This window comes from Lycium barbarum, chromosome 7, assembly GCF_019175385.1.
Source record: "Lycium barbarum isolate Lr01 chromosome 7, ASM1917538v2, whole genome shotgun sequence".
Classification (NCBI taxonomy): domain Eukaryota; kingdom Viridiplantae; phylum Streptophyta; class Magnoliopsida; order Solanales; family Solanaceae; genus Lycium; species Lycium barbarum.
Genome location: NC_083343.1, coordinates 16,725,259 through 16,742,527, shown reverse-complemented (window position 1 = coordinate 16,742,527; position 17,269 = coordinate 16,725,259). Strand labels below are relative to the sequence as shown.

General features: G+C 38.1%; 1 protein-coding gene across 2 annotated transcripts; it reads right to left on the bottom strand.

Moving 5' to 3' along the window:
* Positions 1-575: 575 nt before the first annotated feature.
* Positions 576-16,017, bottom strand: LOC132603228 (uncharacterized). Of its 2 annotated transcripts, XM_060316186.1 has the most exons (6): positions 15,667-16,007; positions 15,527-15,582; positions 13,412-13,466; positions 12,966-13,046; positions 12,649-12,885; positions 576-1,046 (listed from the first exon to the last, which is right to left on the bottom strand). In XM_060316186.1, exons 1-5 carry the CDS (start codon positions 15,893-15,895, stop codon positions 12,656-12,658), a joined length of 651 nt encoding a protein of 216 aa, XP_060172169.1. In that variant the 5' UTR covers positions 15,896-16,007; the 3' UTR covers positions 576-1,046; positions 12,649-12,655. The 2 variants fall into 2 exon arrangements, with proteins under 2 accessions (XP_060172169.1, XP_060172171.1); XM_060316188.1 differs by lacking the exon at positions 12,966-13,046 and having other exon boundaries at positions 12,649-12,897; positions 15,667-16,017.
* Between the last annotated feature and the right edge of the window lie 1,252 nt (positions 16,018-17,269).

The window sequence follows — 17,269 nt, the reverse complement described above, 5'->3', positions numbered from 1 at the left end:
AGTTGTTTAGTTATAATGAACTCATTAGTATATCATTCATGGCGCTTGAAACGTGGTGGATTAATTAAGGTGAAGAAGACGATAGCCCACAGCTTGGTTACCATAAGAGCCAGTGCGCCACATGGAAAGCCGGCGACCATCAAGAATCCCTGGGTTGGAGTTTCAGCTTTTGAGATCTATGGCCTTATGTCAAAACTCCTCCATTTATGGCAATTTTTGTGGGATAAGAATATGATCCGAGTTAGAAATGAGTCAATCTGCTGGGAAGGGTATTCGTAAAATTGTTTCAAACGATGAAGTCTTTCTGCTTGGCCTTGCCTGTGCATAGACTGGAGAATCTAAGGCTGGTTGCAAAATCTTTGTCAAGAATCAGTAAAAGATGTGAAGATTCACTCTCATAAGCTTTAATCTTGTTGGTGGGATGGGTTTATTTTGCAAACTGGATCGGGTTTAACTGTGACTAGAACTAAATCGGGAGAAAAAAAATCCATGTAAGCATCACTTAGGATAATAAAGGAGGGGGCGGGAATTAAAGGAGTAAATATGTGCTCAAAGTTGGATGATAAGGACAAATATAAACGAGCAATCTGACCCTTTTCTGTACTAAATCTGGATCTGAAATAAGCTTGCTTTTCTTCTACCCTAACCATACAATCTTCTTCACCATCCTCATAACAAGTGAAAAAATAAAGACACTAGCTTCATTGCTCCTAATGCAAAAGGATCCATGCAACACTATTGTACATAAAACTGCCAGCTAATTGTTCCTTTCCTAACCTGTTTATTCTCTTACAACAAACAAACTTTACAGCAAAACAAGGAGCAACTTTGGATTCATAACTGAACATGAAAATACACTATATTCTTCATAATCAAAATTTAACTTGCATCAACGTTCAGGGGTAAAAGTAGAAATTTGCTGGCAAAGCTTGTGAACAATCTGAGCATCTTCTTCATAGGCTGGAAATCGAAGGAGATGCTTGAAGAGCTCATCAACAATCAATCTGGTATGCACCTCGCATTGCTTCGTCAGCAAAAGAGAATTTCTGCACCCATAAAATTCACATCATGGTTAATCAAAAGCACGACACATCTTTTCTTGAGAAAAATGGCGTGTCAATCTGTTCAGGTATAAGTTTCTTTTCTTTGCAAAGGTTTATGGAAAGCAGTTTACCACTCAAATATAAGCAACAACTAATTCAGACTGGTTATCATAAGGATAATTGAGTATCACAAAAAGGGAAACGACTAGAAGTTAAAACATCAAAAACTAAGAACAGTTATAATACGACATTCAAAAGGCTAAAATATACTCCAGTCGAGGTTTACAAGTCTGCGATTTATTGTTATTGTCTTATCGCATTCTTATCATTTTCTGAAAGCCTGTGACTAGCCAAAACTACTTTTTGATAACCATGACGGGCCAAAACTTTGCAGAAAATTAATACCGAGTAATAATCTTCTGTCATTCATCTTATTTCAGCCAAAACTCAATCACATATGTAGGTAGACAAATGAATTTTATATTTGCTATATCTAAAGATGTTTTTTTTTTTGATGAAATAAGTGGTATATTAATAACAAGGGATGCGAGATTTACAAAAGTAGGAAAGTCAGCTCTAGAAAGGGCAAAAATAAAAACCTATCATAAAACTAGAGAGCTGACAAAATCCAAGAATTGATCAGGGTCATACAAAGGAGTATGGTTAACCCAACTAAAAAGTACGACTAGGCATCTGCCTTTAAAATTGGAGTTGTTAGTTGCGATGCCATCAAAACATCTTTGGTTCCTTTCTGTCCATAAACCCCACACAACAACAGCGGGAACCATAGACCAGATTCTTCTGATGGACTTCTCAACTTTCCAATTGCCCCAACTTACAAAAACTTCCCTGAGACTATTTGGCAAAACCCACTGGAGACCAAAAAGGAAGAAAAACATCGATCAAATGTCTCTAGCAATCGGGCAGTGCCAAAAAAGGTGTTTGACAGTTTCAAACCTGTTCAAACACATATAGCATCTGTTAACTGTATTGAAGCCTTTCCTGTTAAGATTATCTATAGTGGAACAAGAGTTGTTCAAAGCTATCCAGCAGAAAGCACTGATCTTGGGGGGCAATTTGACCTTCCATATCAGCTTCCATGGCCACTGGTCAATCAGAATTTTGTTGGAATTCAAGAGCTGATAATTAGCCTTAACTGAGTATGATCCATCCATGCTAGTGCCCCATTTGAGCATGTCATTTCACAGTGGGTTAACAACACTGGGATGCAATCATCCCAGAAGCGCTGCAAGTTCATCACATTTCCAAATCCTTCACTCCTAGCCCACCAAGAGATTTTGGGATGGTGACCTTGTCCCAATTCACCAAATGAAGTTTGTGGTTCTCATCTTTGTCATCCCATAAGAATAAGCACCTAAGCCTGTCAAGCTGCTTCAAGACTTCACCAGGTATGGAAAATAAGGACATGAAATAAGTTGGGATGCTGTCCAATACACTGTTGATCAGTGTAATTCTGCCTCCGAGAGAGAGATATTGTTGTTGCCAAGAGGCCAATCTTTTTTCAAATTTTTCAACCACCCCATTCCAAGCTTCAACAGATTTGTAGCTAGCACCCAAAGGAAGTCCCAGATAGGTAGTTGGGAAGGTCCCTGTACTGCAACACATTATCTCGGCCAGATCTTCCAAACCATTAACCATATTCACCGGATAGATTACACTCTTAGACATATTGATGTGAAGTCCAGATATAGCCTCAAAGATCATTAAGGTAATATTAAGATGTTGAACCTGGGACCTCCCAGCACTACAAAATATAAGGGTATCATCAGCAAATAGTAGGTGGGAGATAGAGATTGATTGACCAATCCTGTTGCCCACATCAAATCCCTCCAACCAGTGAAGTTCTTTTGCCTTGTCAAGCATCCTGCTAAGTCCCTCCATTGCTATGATGAAAAGGAAAGGGGACAGAGGATCCCCTTGCCTTATTCCTCTCTTGGGAGAAAAAAATCCAACTGGACTCCTGTTAATAAGAACAGAGTATTTAACAGTAGAAAAAGGAGAACCTGGAGAACCTGATCCATCTGATCCACCTGTCTCCAAATCCCATTTGCCTCAAAATAGAGATTAGGTATTTCCAGTTAAGTTTGTCAAAAGCCTTTTCTATGTCCAGTTTAAAAAGCAGACCAGGAACACCACTTTTTAGTCTCCAATCTAATACTTCATTGGCAATAAGGGAAGCATCAGTTATCTGTCTACCTTTTATGAATGCATTTTGATAGCCTGAGACCAACTTCCATATTACCCTTTTGAGTCTTTCAGAGAGCACTTTAGCCACTATATTGTACACACTCCCTATCAAGCTGATGGGTCTGAAGTTCAACTGCCCCTTTCCTTTTAGGGATAAGGGCTATGAATGAGGCATTAAAGGATTTCACCATATGACAGTTGGTGTGGAAATGGTTGAAGGTGTTCATGACATCCTGCTTGATAGTGGACCAGCATTTTTGAAAAAAAGCCATAGTAAATCCATCTGGTCCAGGACTCTTATCTGGAGCACAAGAGTTGATAGCATTGAGGACTTCTTCTTCAAAAGAACATTCTAAGGTTTCTTTGTCTTCATTGTCAAGACAATTCAAACCTTCAAAATCAGCGGTAGGCCTCCATTCTTCATTCTCAGAGTAAAGTTCTTGGTAGAAGTCCAAGATCACTTGCTTAATATGTTCTTTATCCTCAATAATGTCATCAGCCACTTGCAGCCTGTCAATACAGTTGTACCTCCTATGAGAATTGGCAATTCTCTGAAAGTACTTAGTATTTCTATCCCCTTCCTTCAACCACAAGCATCTAGATTTCTGCCTCCATGAGATTTCCTCAGCCTTGGCTAGTTGTTGAAGTTCCAATTTTAATGTCAAGGATTTGTTAGTCTCGTCTTGAGTCAGCACACTATTTTCAGCAACCTGATCCAACATTTGCAGCTCCTCCAAAGCCTTGTTGATCTTGGTGTTAACGCTACCAAATACTTCCTTGTTCCAAGTGACCAGCTCCTTTTTGAGCATTCTGAGCTTCTGAGAGAGCACAAAATCTGAGGATCCATTCACTTCATACCCCTGCCACCACTGTTTCACCAGATCACCAAAGCCTTCATGTTGCAACCACATGTTCTCAAACTTAAAGTAGGAAGGTTCAGATGTCCAATCCCCACATTCTAGCGCTATAGGGCAATGATCAGAGACAACTTTGGGTAGAACTTTTTGAGAAATAACCCCAAAGTGATCACTCCATTCAGAAGAGACAAGAAACCTATCAATTCTGGAGGCTTGAAGAAAATCAGCATTCCTGGTCCAAGTGTAGAATGCCCCTTGAAGAGGAAGGTCAATCAATCCCATATCTTGAATGAAATCAGAGAAAGCACTCATTGCCCTGGATCTCCTGATTCAATTGTATCTTTCATTCTCGAATCTACAAACATTGAAGTCCCCACCAACCACCCAGCCTTCATCCCATAATCCTCTAACATCAGCCAGTTCCTCCCATAATTCAGCCCTCTCCCAATTAGTGTGGGGTCCATAAACTCCAGTAAAGCAAAACCTAAAATTAGAATGCACCCCTTCCAACATAGTTGTGATAGTAAACTGACCTTGTTGGGAGTCAAGACAGTTCCATTGTCTCTTGTCCCATATAATAATTACGCCTCCTCTAGTACCACGAGCCCTCAATTCAGCCCAACCAACCAATCTAGAACCCCAAATTTGTGTGATAGGAGCCACTGGACAGCCATCTGTTTTGGTCTCTTGCAAGCACAAAATGTCTGGTTTCCATTTTTGCATAAGAGCCCTGATAGTACTCCTTTTGCTCATATCGTTGAGCCCCCTCACGTTCCAGCTAATAAGTTTTAATTTCATTCAGAGAAAGCTTTTTGAAACCTGCCCCTAGCTGATCCTTCCCCTTTTTCATAAGTAAAAGTGCATTCCATACTCCTGGCCTCTCTTACCCCTTTCTTTGCAGAGCTCCTTCCCCCATTCTTCTTTTCTTTTTGTAGCATTAATTGAGCTTGTCTTCTCTGTTCCATCCTGAGAATCATATCGAACATCTCGTGCTCGAATCCAGCCAAATTAACTCCAAAGGCTTTGCAAGCCTTAGCCATAAACAGCTTGGTCCAATGAGAAGTCTCGATTACCAGAGGTGTGTTGATTAAACAATTCCCATTATTTAACCCATCATGCAAAACTAACGAGTGTGTCTCGCTGCCAGAGAAGGAAGAGATTTCAAAATCCATGGAGTTGTCAATAGGATAGTCGTTTAGCGATGTCGGAATAGAGTAAAGAGGGGGATCGGCTTCATCATCTGCGTCCTCTACTCCGAAGTTCTCTGTATTTTGATCAGAAAGGGCTACCACAGCCTTCTCAATGGTGGTGTCGTTAATGAAACTTCTGGGATAATGTTGAATTTGGGCTGGCCCTTTTGCTTTCCAACTCTTTATCTGTCTGGGCTTTGCTCTTGATTTGGGCCTTTTCCTTTTGGGCTTGATGCTATTGTTGTTATAATAATAATAGGGGTGGTCCCTATTAAGGGAATTAGAAATATTGATTTCACAGTTGACCACTTGTTGGGCTGAATCAAATAAAGATCCGGCCCACCGACAGTTTTTGGAATTCAAAATTTGAACAGGCTCATCCCCTTCTTTGGACCGAAGGTCCATGGACCAAAGGTTATTAGGGTAAGTTCTTTTGTCTCTTCCAGCCATACTCCGATTAGCAACAACTTTCGAGGGGCTATCCATGATAATGGAAAGTTCAAAGGAGCAATCCCCAGACGGAAGTTCCAGTTTGCAAGGAAGAACGAGATCTGAATCCTTAACAAGGATACGAGCCCATAGGAGATTGCTTCTTTTCTTGGTATCCTCGTCAGCATCTACATATCCACCGCATTTACCACCAATGAACCTAAGGTTTTCCTCAGACCATTCATGCAAAGGGATTCCAAAGACCCTTATTCATTATCCATTTTCTCCCCTGCTCTTCTGCCACCTTATTGTTCCTCAAGACCGGCGACCACCAGTCGAGTGAGAGCCTTCTCCCATTGTAGAACCAGTCGCCAATCTTGACCCGCTCAGCCTCTTGCCTCGATGGCAGTTCGAAAAGGAAGAGGTTGTGAGCAAGAGCTGAGACCTTCAACCCAGCTGTCATCGACCAGCGACTATAGAACCATTGTTGGATAACATCCAGTGTCGGATTAGCACTAAAAGAGTCATTGAAAGCCCCCACCAAACATCGGCTCAGAATGTGTTTGTTTCCGCTCTCCGAAATGGACTGACCATTCATAACAGGCCAAGATTGGATGCTAGCAGCTTGAGTGTAGGATATCTCCGGTGAAACAAACCTTTGCAATACCGGCTTTGACTTGCCCAGAAATTTGAGCACCTTTTCAGCAAAATCGCACCAGCCTGCATTGTAATCCTTTTCTGGAAGGATGATTGCGGTTTTCCTTGCCCCATTCCATTTCTCGATTCGAGTGAATCGCCCATAAATATTGTAATTTTAGTACACCCTATGTAATATGTTTTGCTGCTTTCTTCCCCATCTTCTATATAAATTCCCCGCCCCTTATGATACTTGCTTCAAAGAGTCACATACCCATCGAAGGTTGCTTTCATCAAGCTTAATCTTGCTAACAAAACGATTGCTTTTCTCTGTAATAAGGAACCATCGGAATTGCCCTTCACTAATGTCTAAAATCTCAAAAGTTTTTTCTCCTGATGGGAAAATCAGCCTATCCCCCATCCCAAAAGATGGTTGAACCTAGGAGAGGCTTCGCCGGAGAGAGAGAAAACGACGAGAGGCAGACTCGATGCTAGAGAGGAGAGAGAAGATAAGAAAAGGGGTTGGGTTATGTCGGAATAGTCTAGGGAGGAGAGAGAAAAGAAGAGAGGAGGCTGGGTCATGTCGGAACAGTGGTTGCTGCTGTTGGCGTGAAGGTTTGAAGAGAGAGAATGCCGGAAAAGGTTATTTTAGGTACAACCTCGATTTTAGTGCCTTTTTTTTCCCCACCCATTTAGGAGGATTTATAGTGTTTCCACACTTCCCCTCCAGTGTGACTCGAACCCAGGACCTATCGGTCGTAGGTGGAGGTGCTTAACCACTGAGCCATCCTCACTTGTCCCTCGATTTTAGTGCCTAGGAGCATTTTTAGAGATGTTTTGAACTGAAAGGGAGAGATATGGAAAAAAACAGCAGAGGGGAACGTCTCCTTCTGCATCACATGAAACTTTAAAGACCTGTTCTTTCCTTTGTTTCCACTAACTTTTGAAAGCAAATAAATTTAAGCTCTTGTTAATTAACTTAATCCTCCCGTTATCCCCTCCATTCCCAGATTCATCAAACTCATGATAATTTCTCTACTGTCTTTGCTCTTCCTGTCTGACAATCGAAAACATCTAAGAAATCATCAAGTCACTTTAGACTCCTATTCACCATATAATTTTTTGGCGACTCCACGTAGCTGCAAAAAGGGACCAAGTAAAGCAGTTTTACTAGTGAATGAGAATTTACTAGTTGAGCCAAGATGCCTGAAAATTTGTGTTAGCTCGGCATAACAAAGCACTTGAAACTTAACCACCAACTTCCTCTGTTCATTAGCTCTAGTTCTTATTTAGCAAGCAATGACATTGAGGAATTTCCTAGAATAACATGCAATATCTAATTACAGACCACTCTTTTAGACTTTTCTGACTAAGCTTGTAATGCATCAACAATACGATACTCATCCAGCTAACACATGGCAGGAACTCTGCATATCATTGCCAACAGTGGTATCCCTAAAGCCTAAAGGTACTCTACAATCTAAGCTTTGAACTAGGCCCGGTGAAGCCAACTCCTTCATACTTCTTTGCGCCTTTCATTTCCCATCATGTGCCTTATCTAGTTCACCTGTCTATTGGCTGAATAGAGACTACCGCTCATCCCTCTATTAGATACAAACACAACATACCCAGTGAAATCCCACAAAGTGGGGTCTGGACTCATCCCTCTATTAGCTTCTCTAAATGCCATAGTAACTTCATTAGTAGAACCTTCATTGCACTTTAGTGTCTGTATACATATTTCTACGAGACTTCTTTCCAGCACGTATCAAACACAACACAAGGCACTTAAACAGTTCGAAGTATAGGATATAACTAATTCAGTAAAAACAGGTTAATAAGTTTATATCAAGTTTTTTACAAATCAGTATGTATTTGCTTTTTATGTTTGATCAGTAAAAACAACTTTCAGCTAATTTTTTATCATAGGAGGTGTGTATATTTGCTGTAATTTTTTTAGAATTTTAGAGATGATCCAGTTTACATGGCCGAGATGAGAATGTTGAGATGGATGTGTGGGCACACTAAGAGCGACAGGATTAGAAATGAGGCTATTCGGGATAAGGTGGGAGTGGCCTCGGTGGAAGACAAGATGCGGGAAATGCGACTGAGATGGTTTGGGCATGTGAAGAGGAGAGACATAGATGCCCCAGTGCGGAGGTGTGAGAGGTTAGCCATGGATGGTTTCAGAAGAGGTAGGGGTAGGCCAAAGAAATATTGGGGAGAGGTGATTAGACAGGACATGACGCAGTTACAGCTTACCGAGGACATGACCTTAGATAGGAAGGTGTGGAGGACCCACATTAGGGTAGAAGGCTAGTATATAAGTCTCGTTATCTTTCCTTATTAGTAGGCGCATTAGCGCATTATAATTTCTTGTGCTTTGATTTATGTTATTATTTGCTACTTTCTGTACTTTGATTACTCTATTTTATCTGTGCCACTTTCGTGATTTGCATTTCCATATCGCTTTGAATTCCTTGATTATCCTGTTTTACTGTGTCGCTTGCATTATTTCATTGCAATATCGTTTTAAATCTTTTAACCTTATCTGACCCCCTTTTTATGCTTCTATTGAGCCGAGGGTCTCTCGGAAACAGCCATCCTACCTTGGTAGGAGTAAGGTCTGCGTACATTATACCCTCCCCAGACCCCAAGATGTGGGATTTCACTGGGCTGTTGTTGTTGTTGTTGTATCCAGTTTACATGCAACCAGACACTCCTGGAGGCTGCAACACACATGCTTTAACTTCTTTCAGTATCACCGAGCATAAGTACCGACGTTACTTATTGGAGTAGCAAATACAGCAAGAAACTTGAATTGACAGAATAGAACTAAATGATACTCAAGATTTACTTGAAACAAATAGAGAAGTTGCATTAATTAAACCATTTCCCCAAGGAAAAATGAAACTTTCATATATCCAAGGAAGTTGCAAAAAGTAAAATCCACAATCATGAGGTGACTAATTAAAAGTTTGAAACATATTACCTGACTGAGCTAAAGAAATTTACTGAATGAAATTGGAGACAAATATTGACATCAAAACCAAAACCAACTATCTAAATAAACCCACATCTACTACCTCCTCTGCCCCGATATGTTTGGTGGTTTGATTGGACATGTGGTTCATGAAAGAAACAACGATCTAAGTAAAATATGGCATAGATACAAACGATTAGCCTTATTACCAAAGTACTTGTTTTCGTGCTCAATGGGATCTACAAGTATTAAATAGATTCAAAATATAGAAACGTGTCAATTTTCGAACGGATAAAAAAGGAAAGAATATCAATCAAATTAGGATGAAAGAAGCACTGCATAAGATGTAATTGTCGTGTCAGTCCCGTGGCTCTAAAACTACCTTTGTTTTTTGATAACCGTGGTGTTCGGGCCACCTTGCACGCACCTTGACTAATTCCACGAGATATCTGCCACCTCCCATCAGCAACGAGTACCAGGTAACTCTATCCACCAAGGCTATGTCACCCTTGGGTGCAAAACCTACTTTGTTAATGTGTACAGATCTCATGTATCTCATATTATAGCATAATTACAAGATGCTAATCTTATGTTTAGGGACATTTAACATTTCCTATGCCTGTTTTACCTAGTTGCTTATCCAGGAGGTTTGCCTTACCCGAGAAGACCTCAAGAGGAGCAGACTAGTACTATGTAGTACTCCCACCTCCCATTTTCTATGAAAGTGTTTGACTTGGCACGAAGTTTAAAAAATAAAGGAACACTTTTGAAGCTTGTGGTCTAAAACAAATCATAGAAATTTGTATGGCTAGAAATCATTTCATTAAGGGTAAAAAGGTAAATTTAAAGTTGAATTGATACTAAATATAGAAAGGTGTCATTCTTTTTGGGACATACTAAAAAGGAAAGAGTTTCATATAATTTGGGACAGAGGGACTAGTTATTTGTGCAATTCCAGCTTAGAAAAATTTACCACCTTTTTCTTCATAGTACAACAAAGGATATTGAACTTGTTTTGTGCCCCTTTGTGGTCCAATATGTAATGCCTAACAGATCGATAAAAAGATCGTGGTAAATCATTATTGCCGGTAATTTTCCAGGACATTATGGAAGGAAAGAAACGTTAGTCGCTTTGAATGGGAATTCACCGCCAATCCCAAACTCGAAAAGAAATGTCTCAGATTTTTGTTAAAGCAAATTGAACACTGTAAATAATGTAAAATGTTCATTAATTTTGTTTTGCTCCTTAAGTTAGGTATAGGAGCTACAACAGCTTTTGTATAGCTTTGCATCCCCAGATGTTTTCATTGAAAAAAGGATGTAGTAAAAGTCATCCATTGAAGATTACATAGCTGTACCCATTTATATCTTCAGATCTCCTTCATTTAAAAAAAATATCTTCAGATCTCCTAGTGCTCTAAATGTGGTTCTTTTTTAAGAATGGTAACAAGTAAATGCGGATCTACTATTATTGAACATTTCATTCAATTATTTTACTGATTATAGATCTTAAGGGTGCAATGTACAATAAATTACAGACCTTGTCATTACTTGTCTTTGCATGATTGGGAAATGGCGGAATTCTAACATCTAGTTGAAGTACTTCACCCAAAAAAAAAATACTTCACATAGCAATCAGGGTAGAGGTGAACGTTGGGAGTAATGTATCCTATTACAAAAAGCTCTTGGTCAAGATGGAGTTGGATTTATGCACCTCCCGATTTGAATCCCCTTGACAACAAGACAGTGCTTTTTCACGTGACTGGCAGTTAAGGAAACAATTTTTGACAGTTGGAAATATTGATGAAGAGGATGATCATATGTCAATTGGAGCTTTATGTGTAAGAATTCTGGTGAAGATGTTAATCATCACCCCCTACATTGTCAGTAGCTACTTGACTGCGGAGATGGTTCGGACTACAATCAACGATGCCATGCACTCAAAGAGGTATTGTTTCAGTTGAACCTTTACAAGATGGAAATGAAGACATCGGGCAGGACTGGCACTTATGTGGGTTGTATGGAAAGAGAGAAATATGAGAACTTTTGAAGGAATAAAGAATGATTTTCTATATTTGAAGAACATTCTCTCATTCATTTCTTTTTTAAGTGCACCATGAAGTTCTAATTTGATATAAGATTGGGTGTCTTTAGTATAGAATCACTATTTTTTAGATTCTCTATGTCTTGATATACCACTGTGTATGGGAGCTGATCCCCTTATCAATATAACATTATTTATAAAAAGATCATTTACTATTGAGGTTTGACTCTTCCCAACCCGCGTATAGCGCAAACTTAGAGCATAAGACTGACCAATCATGAGTCATGACTTATCTTTGATTGCTTGTTCCTTTCTTCCTACTCTTACCCCCCCCCCCCCCCCCCCCCTTTTTTCTTTTTGGCCGTTGGTCTTCAGTATTGAAGGAAACCTCTTTGATTACTAAGGATCAAGATTTAAAATCGAAATAGGTGGAAGATGGAAGTGGCATCGTCTCATCAAGATTGCATTTCTGACCTATTAAGATGATTGTGACTAAGAACAAAACGATAGAGGTTTCACTCTCAATATCTAAATGAAAGCCACTTTGATATATCATACAAGTCCATTTTCACCATAACCTTTTCACAAGGTCCTAAAAGATGCCGCAACTGGTCAAAACTATTGCTTTCGCTACTGGTCAAAACTATACAGCAAACATCTTTTAACATGGTCCAAAAGGCCAATATATATATGCAGCTCTTTTCAGAACATGTTCTGCACATTCTTTGCTCTCAAAACACATGCTGTTCAATTCTTTCCATATTAGTAACTAATAGAGTTAAATTATACGAATGTCCTTAGTATCTCTTGATGTTTCAGAAAAACAAAACGAATGCCTTATTATCTCTTGATGATTCAAAAAAAAATGTCCTTAGTATCTCCATCATTCAAATGGCATACTAAACATGGTCCACATGAAGCTGCATCAGACAGTGCCTCCGGCAATGTATGGAAGATGTCATGAATTTTCCCATGGAGAAAAACAATGGTGTCAATAATATGTTTCCATTAGTGTTGGAAATATATAAATTTTCATCTCTATCTCAGCTACAAAATTTAACAAAAGAAGAGGTAGACTTGAATAACTTTATTCCATACCCACACAAAAAAAGAAGCATCAAATAACCATGCACTTGGAATTAAGAAAATCATGAAAATGCTTTAAGAAGATAAAACAATATGCCAGCAGCGCAACTAGCAAGATCCATAAAAAAAGAGAAATAGATTATAAACTGGAACAAGTGAGTTCAAAATCTACCAGAAAATCAGCTCATAGGTAGATCTTCACCATCACCCTCAGGCAGTTGTAAAGGTCCCTTAAAACCACTTTGGTTCTCACCAAGAAGCTCACGGGATGCTTTCTCAAGAAACTCTTGGGCAGCGGTTCGAACAGATCGCTGCTCAGGATACTTCCTCTTCTTATGAGCAATTCTTTCAACATACTTAATCCTAGTCCCCTCACCTTTACTGATTTCTCGCATGCTTCTCCTCTGCTCTGCAAGACAGGCTTGTTTAAAAAAAAAAAAAACAAATGCAATGTCACTTGCACACATCTGGAAATAGTTAAGCAGTTACCAGGTGTGAGATCAGGCAACGAATGCTCGATAAATCGTGTTGCAGCTTGCGGATTTATCGTAGCTGATGGTCGCAATGGCGCTTACGGGACAAATAGAGAATAGTCAGTATTCAACATTTGTCATTGATATGTCATATGGAAACAAAGCAAGGTTTTTAAATAGCATATCTTAACAATAACTATTATATGCTGAACAAACAGAAATCATTTCAAGCCGTACTCCAGAACCCATTCTTCAAAATCAAGGTGATCAATGAAAAGTGACCATCATGTTATGGGAGGCAAGCATGATACTTTTTTTCTTTTAACTGGTCACAACTAATAATATCAGAAAGCGGACACTGTAATTTATACTTTTAGTGGATCATTTACTTTTTAGGCTTTCCGTCACAACTTCTTTATTTATTCCAATACCACCCAATTTCATAGAAAGATTCAAATTTACCTTTATTCAGGTCCATCAAGTACTGCAGTTTCTCTTGGTACAAGCTCAGACGTTCCTACATTAAACAAAAGAACCAAGAAATAAGAGGAAAGTTAGACATTAAATTTAGACTTAAACCAAATCAACCAATTGATCAGAATCTATAATAAAGAACTTTAGCTTAACCATCACAACCAAAAGGGTTACTATTCACTGAACGCATTAAAATTAGCAAGAGTAGACCTTTCTTTCTTCTAAAATTTTACCAAATCAAAGTTAATCACAAATTCTAACGCAGCATTTCAGCTTAAGCAACAATTCAAAACCCAAGAAAGAGAAAACAAAGCAACGCCTAACTATTCAAAAGCCTAAAAAAAGAGTAAAAGAAAAAGAACCATTAATGCCCGTTTGGCCAGAGATAATTTTCACTTTTTTATGGAATTTTATTCCGGAATCATGTTAGGACATAAAGCTGTTACAATTTTCCGGAATTCAACTTGAAGTTGAATATTCCGGATTTCGAAGAACTCCAAAGACCTGTTTTCACATTTTTTGCACCAAATCACTCACAAAAAATCAACAGTTTCCAAGTTGTATTCATGTCAAACACAACTCCAATTCCAAATGCCATTTTTCAACTTTTTTTCAACTACTACTTTTTTTCAAATTTCTCATTTTTTAATGTCCAAACTCCCACTAAGCAACAATTCACAACCCAAGAAAGAGAAAATAAAGCAACACCTAACTATTCAAAAGCCTAAAAAAGGGTCAAAACGAGAAAGGAAAAAAAGTAAAATCTATACTTCCAAGTCCCAAGCACACAGAAAAATCAACCCCAAACCCTCAAAAAAAAAAAAAGAATCCTTCAAGATAAAATAGAACACCATAGTATAGCAAAAGCAGAAACTCCCAGAAGAATACATACAAACTCTAATGTTTTCACATTTTTCACTCCGAATCACTCACAAAAGTTCAACATTTTTCCAAGTTGTATTCATGTCCAAACACAACTCCAATTTCCAAACACCATTTTTCAACTTTTTCCAAATAATACTTCTTTTTTTTTCAAATTTCACATTATTTATACTTCCAAGTCCCAAGCACGCACAACCCCAAACCCTCAAAAAAAGAATCTTTAGAAAGAAAATAAAACACCATAGAATAGCAAAAGCAGAATCTTCAAGAAGAACACATACAAACTCTAATTTGATAGGATGTTCATCAGGGTTGACCCCTTTACATTTAAGCCTCACAAAAAAATTCTAACATTTTTCCAAGTTGTATTCATTTCCAAACACAACTCCGATTTCCAAATATCATTTTTCAACTTTTTTTCAAATGTCTCATTTTTTGTAACTCCAAGTCCCAAGCACACACAACCCAACCCCAACCCCTCAAAAAAGAATCTTAGAAAAGAAAATAGAACACCATAGAATAGCAAAGCAACAATTCACAACCCAAGAAAGAGAAAACAAAGCAACACCTTAACTATTCAAATTCAAAAGCCTAAAAAAGGGTCACACAAAGAAAGAAAGAAAGAAAGAAAGAAAGAAAAGGAAAATTTATGCTTCCAAGTACCAAGCACACAAAAAATCAACCCCAACCTCAAAAAAGAATTTTGAGAAATAAAATAGAACACCATAGTATGGCAAAAGCAGAATCTCAGAGAAGAATACATACAAACTCTAATGTTTCACTCCAAATCACTCACAAAATTCAACATTTTTCCAATTTGTATTCATGTCTAAAAACAACTCCAATTTCCAAATACCAATTTTCAACTTCTTTTCAAATTTCACATTTTTATACTTCCAACTCCCAAGTACAACCCCAAACCCTCAAAAACGAATCTTTAAAAATAAAATAGGACACCATGGACTAGCAAGACCAAAATCTTCAAGAACACACACAAACTCTTAACTTTTTCACATTTTTCTCTCCAAATCACTCACAAAACTTCAACATTCTTCCAAGTTGTATTCATGTCCAAACACAACTCACCATTTTATTTTTTTTCAAATTTCCCCTTTTTTATACTTCCAAGTCCCAAGCACAAACAACCCCCAAACCCTCAAAAAATTGTATCTTTAAAAATAAAATAGAACACTATAAAAAAGCAAAAGGAAGAAAACATACAAACTCTAATTTGACAGGATGTTCATCTGGATTCACCCCTTTACATCTAAGCCTCACTGCAAAACCAAACAAAAATCAACATATCAAAATCCACAACCAAAACAAAAAAAAGGGTGTCAAGAATTAAGTAAAAACATTACATGCAAACAGAGTTGTTGTGGCTTTAGCTAATAAAAGCAAAGATTCAGCCTGTTGAAGAGGACCCAGTTCAGGGAAAACATCAGCACCATAAAGAGACAAGAATTCATCTAAATTATTACTTAAATCATCAATGTTTTTTGAGGTTCTTTTCACTGCTTCCATTACTGAATCTGGGATTGCTTTACTATTACTACTACTACCACTCTCTTTCTTTGTTACTATTTCCATTACTGAAAGCTAAAAAAAAAAATTGAAGAAAATTGAATGGGGGAAGTATAAAGGGTTTTTGTGCTGACAAAAAAGAGGTTTTGAGGAACTCGTGACCTTTTTTGTGGGTAATCTAAGGTTATAACAGGAAAAAATTGCACTTTTTGTCCCTATTTTGTGTCGTCTCTAATTTTCGCCCTTTATCTCTGTCCAATTTATATGACAGTAATTTACTTTTTAGTTGGTACCAAAAAAAGACATATTTTTTTATTTATCAGCAATTTAACTTTAAACATTATCTTATTTGCTTAATGAGATAATTTATAATTGTATAAATATCTTTAGCTTGTTTTAAATCAAAAAATTCAAAAATTTTCTTTTATTTCTTATCCTCTGATTGGATGGTTGTTTCCCGTGGTTCATTAATGTACAGTATGGTGTTGTATTGTATTGTACTGTATTAATGAACACAATGTTTGGATAGACTGTATCGTTTGTTGTGGTTTAATAACATTTGTATTGTTTGGTTTGACTGTATGGTACTGTATAATAACTTGTAAGTTTACTAAAATACCCTCAACTCTTAATTAGAAATTAATTTTTATATATTAATAAAATAAAATAGGAACTTTCAAAAATAAGTAGGCAGTGGGTGGGGGTGGTGGAGGGGTGGGTGGTTGTGAGATGAGGGTGGGGTGGGGGTGAGTTGTTATGGGGTGGGGGTAGGTGGCAGAGGAGTGTGGTAGTTAGGGTGGGGGTGGGTGGTAGGGCAGGGGTAAGGTAGGGGTGAGTGGTAGGGGTGGGGGTGGGTGGGGTGGATGGTGGGTGGTGAAGGGTGGGATGGGGGTGAGTGGTAGGGTGGGGTGGGGTGGAGTGGATGGTGGAGGGTGTGGTATAATGGGGAAATAAAATGCGTAATCATGAAAAAACCACAAAATTCGTGGTTACAAAAATTAGGACTTTTCATGGTTATATAACCATGGGATGAACCACGGGTTTACAACACCATACCACATAATTTTAAGAACAATGGAAACAAACATGGTTTCATAGAAAACCATACATTAATGAACCACGGGAAACCACCATCCAAACAGGTTAAATTTCGTGTCCAGTCAAACTACATCACATAAATTGGGACGAAGGGAGTAATTTTTTCGCGGAGTATAAATTTGTGTTTTTGCATCATAATATTTTATAGTTATGCTCCACGTCTTAAAGAACTTATGCATCACTAAGTATAAGTTTAAGGACAAACCATCCATCGCAAAAATTAAAGATCATCCGTTTGAAGGACAAAAATTAAAGCTCATCCCATTTGAAGAGCAAACAATGCAATTAAATGATTTTTCCTTCAAATGGGCTGGTCTTAAGCAATCGAATTTATGCCTAGCG